Source organism: Plectropomus leopardus, unplaced genomic scaffold (genome assembly GCF_008729295.1).
Source record: "Plectropomus leopardus isolate mb unplaced genomic scaffold, YSFRI_Pleo_2.0 unplaced_scaffold27374, whole genome shotgun sequence".
In the NCBI taxonomy this organism is placed as follows: domain Eukaryota; kingdom Metazoa; phylum Chordata; class Actinopteri; order Perciformes; family Serranidae; genus Plectropomus; species Plectropomus leopardus.
Genome location: NW_024629795.1, coordinates 1 through 4,454, shown reverse-complemented (window position 1 = coordinate 4,454; position 4,454 = coordinate 1). Strand labels below are relative to the sequence as shown.

Below are 4,454 nucleotides of genomic sequence, written 5' to 3'. Positions count from 1 at the left end.
CATATCCCAGACTGTCAGCAGCTACACTCACACACTGAGGAGGAGGACACTCAACATCATTCAGTTTTGGTGTTTTTGTGTGTGTGTGTGTTTTTCTTTTCTTCATCTAAAAACATAGTGGCATCGTGACAAAAACCTGTCATTTAAAGGGTTAAAATTCAGAAAATTAATGAATATTTGATATTTATGATTAGGGCTGATTGGTTGGTGTTGCTGTTGGTTAAATACATAAACTCAATGAATGTTGAAAATCACATTAATATATGATATTTTTTAAAAGCTTGATTTTTTTAAAAGCGTATTTTGTGTGCAGAGTGATACGAGTGTATGTGATATTTTCAGTAAGTGGGCTCTTAAAGAGGTTAAAGAGAAATTTTATGTCTTTTCAAACCATCTTTAAAATCCTGCAGGAGGCGACTGTTTGATACTCAGACTGATAAAAAACAAGAACAGCCAAATCCAGACTCTGTTTCCACACACACACACACACACACCAGACTGTGTGTGTGTGTGTGTGTGTGTGTGTGTGTGTGTGTGTGTGAGTGAGTGATGCTCACCTGTGTGCAGGATATCCTGTGGAGGGAAATAAAAGACACAGGAGAGTTAAAGTTACACTGGAGGGGATCAGTGTGAAGAGAACAGAGGCGTGAGCTTCACAGCTGTTTGTTGTTTTAACAGAAACTCTCATTTTAGCTGCTTTAACTGCTCACACACAACCGACCCTTCGAACGCCAACATCTCCCGTATATTTAAACCGCTCACACTCAACTGCTTTTGATTGGGGGCCAATTCTGTAAAATGACAGGAGGCCAGGGGCCCGGGGCCCGTCGCAGCAGCCCCATACAGGTCTCTGGGATTTTAGGACGTTTGTAGGATTTTAGGGCTCTTCTCAATTTTTATGACATTTTCACAGATTTTTGGACATTTGTATGGGTTTAGGACATTTTTATTATTTAAAAATGTTTCTAGTATTTTAGGACATCAGTGTCTCAGCTGTGTCCTCTGTCGGGGGTGTGGGGGATCCTCCTCTGGCTCTTTTTTGATCAACAAGCTCTATGTTGATGCTGTTTTATGTCTCTGACACCTTATGGAGACTAAAAATACAAAAACCATTCACAGATTCAATCACTTTTTTTTAATTGTCAGTTAGACAATAAATAATGGTTTGGGGGCCACCAGGGGCCCTATCAGGGGCCAGATTTGGCCCGCGGGCCATAAGTTGAAGAAATTAATCTGTAATTCAGTTATCTTTTTTATTAATGTTAAACAATGACATTTGTTTGTAATTTTTTAAAATAATTTGACATTTAAAAACAGCGTCTTACCGTCTTCGAAGGTTTGTGCGATCGACAGGTAGTCCACGCTGGATCTGCGGGAGGGCGGGGCTACAGGAGGAAGTCCCACCCTCCTGTCTCTCCCCAGCCAATCGCGGCCCCTCGCCGCAGGCTTGTCGGTGGCGTAGGTGATTCGAATGTGCTGGCAGCGTTCCCGGTCCTTCCCCTGCAGGAAATCTGGGAGGTCGTTGACCTGACGACATGAAACAGAGACAAAGATCTGTGATTGAGACGTTTGGCCGTTTTAGTCCCGCTGAAGTCTCAGCAATAATCTGACGGTTTAATGGATTAACTCTGCGAGGAAGAATTTAACACTTTGACCTCTGACCTACGTGACACAACACGGTGATTAGAGGCTTATTCTGCTCCTCAGCTTCTCTTTACTACGACGTGTTATATGAAGCTTTATGTTACGCAGAATGAATTAAGATCGAGTCTATTCTGAGCCGCTGGGAGTCTAGACCGGGTCACTCAGTTTAATCTCAGTTTCCTGATTACTTCACGTCCTCACGGGACAGGAAGCTGCTTTTTATCTGCGTGATGCGACGCAGGGAAACACAACCTGAGTCCTCGTTCTTCATCCACTTTTTTTAACATTTAACTGATTATCATAAATAATGCTGACACAAGTTTTCAAGACAAATCACCTGCAGAAAATGTCAGATATTTAGTCACTCAACAGGCAAAATACTAAACTACTAAAAGATAATCAAAGAAGCAGTGTTTAGAAAAAGTACAAACAGCCCTTTTAAAAGTTTGATTATGTATGAGTAATTTATAATTAATATAATATAATATAATTTATTTTAAAAAAGCTGCTGACTTAAACTTGGACAGCATTTTTGTGACTGTGATGTAAATAATATTAGTTGCAGTCCCAGATGATTTTAAATAGAGCTGAAACTGAGAGACGAAACCCAAAAATCAAAGTGACTCATCTGTAATCGAATCAAACATCCGGACGCCGTTAGTCAAATGTGATCTTCAGTTATTTCATTTGCTGTAATCACAGTTAGAACAGCAGCTAAACATTATTTTTACAAACAGCTATTTTTTGTTACTGTGAAAAGTCTAAAAAAAAATCTCTTTAGATACCTACAAATATTCAGTTCACGATAGTTTACTATAACCAAACTGAACAAAAAACAAAACAAAACATTTATGTTTGAAAATCTGTCTTAAACAATTAATCAACAAAACAGTTGCTGATAATTAGACAATGGATCCATTACTTTATCAAGAGAAAAATACTGGGGTCATACACATTTTTACCAATAAATTTCAAGGACTTTTTCAGGACTTTTAGGTCACTTTTAAGGGCCGTACATTCTCTGAAACGACCACCAATACCACTTATTGGGTCTTTTACAATACTACATAACAGCTTTTTAAAATATATATATTTTGTTTAAAAAATGAATTCAGAACAGAATTAGAACTGAATATTTCAATATAATTTAGGGACTTTTTGTTATTTATGAGTGGGGAGGGAGTGGTGCAAAAAGGGGAAGGCATGTAGAGTCATTTTCTAAGCACTGGGGGGGGGCTGTTTTTATTTTGGCTTTCTGGGAGGACATGCAACCTCAAATGGCTATATTTCATATTTATTTTACTGCTGATTGTTAAAAAAAAATGTGATGTGTCTTACAAAAAAAAAGAAAATTATTTTTTTTTAAATGGGCAATTTAAAGAAAAATCAACATTTTGGCAATTTCTCTTTTTTGTTGTTGCAAGAAAAAATAAAAAAAAACAAAACAACATTTATGGCGACTTTTGAAGAAAACATTTCAGGATTTTTTTTAAAAAAAAAAAAAATGTTTTTAGGATATTTTTTTTAAGAAAACATGCCAGTAGGTTTGGAAGACTTGAATCATTTAAAAATTACCAGAAATATTAAAAGAAAAACAAAAAAAACCCTTTTTTAAAAAAAAAAAAAAAAATTTCCAACATTTTAGACGAACAGAAAAACTTCTGGTGGTCCTTGGACACATCATGTGGTATTATACAGGTTTATAAGAACAGATTTCCATGACTTTCCAAAACTTTCAGGGTATATTTAGCCCAGTTCACCAAAACTTTCCCAGACCTGGAAAAAGATATTTGCAAATTCCATGACTTTTCCAGCTTTTCCATGACCACACAAACCCTGAGATTAATGTAAATTTCCTAAAGGCAGAATGACAAAAAAAACGCTCCTAAACAAAAGTCCATTTGTTATCTCCGTGACAACTGAGCAGCTGAGGCGGGATTTTCAACAGTTTGTAGATCAAATGATTCAGATTTCATTCAAGATGAATCAAGAATAAAACCATACTTGATTTCAGCTCTAGAGCAGATTATTTTCTAGTCACTCAACTAATCGATTGATTGATTTCTTTTAGCTGTAGTCACTTTAATTTAGCAGCTGCGTGTAAAAATATAAAAAGTATAATGGGGTTTGGTGGACTCACCAGTTCGATGTCCCGCACGCGGCTAAAGTGAAAGGCTTCGGTGAGCGTGCGCGGCGGGTACTCGGTGAGGTACACGCGCTCGTCGCTCAGCACCACGTGCATGTACACCTTGTTGACGGTGTCGGAGATGACCACGCACGGCTCGTAGGCTCGGATCCGCTCGTACACCGTCCGCTCCGTGTTCCGCTGCAGGAACGAGTCCAGCTTGATGTTCCTGCGGGAGAGCGCCCCGGAGCCGGTCCGAGCCATGACGCGGGACCGGCCGGCGGGGAGGCTGGTGATCGGGTGACGCTTAACCGCCGCCGGCGCAGGAGGACGCAGGTGATCCGGTGCCGTTGTCCATACGGTAGCTCTAAACTTGCCGTGCTGTCCCGGTAAAGCCACTGAGCAGGTGAACCGCCGCTGTAACTCTGTCAGCGCATGCAGCTCTCTGATTGGTCGGTGCGGTGAGGAGGGACGCTGCTGATTGGCTGAATGATAAACGTTATTTTTATAATTTACAGCAGATCTCAGAACTGAATTTTAGAGCCACTTGATTTAAAAAATGTTTACAATTATTTACTTTTTGAAAATCAACTCAACAGGTTTAAAACAGCTAATCCAAATAGATTAAAAAAATGAATAATGATATGATAATTATAATGTTATTTATTTATTCATTCGTTCATGT

The 4,454-nt window shown here is 39.0% G+C and overlaps 1 protein-coding gene across 1 annotated transcript; it reads right to left on the bottom strand.

Annotated features, from left to right (window-relative positions):
* Nucleotides 1–557: 557 nt before the first annotated feature.
* On the bottom strand, nucleotides 558–4,254 carry LOC121937756 (the record flags this gene model as incomplete). The annotated part of the gene is made up of 3 exons (XM_042481077.1): nucleotides 558–573; nucleotides 1,326–1,527; nucleotides 3,785–4,254. Coding segments are annotated over 3 exons (688 nt in total), but the record flags the coding sequence as incomplete, so codon positions are not given.
* Nucleotides 4,255–4,454: the final 200 nt, after the last annotated feature.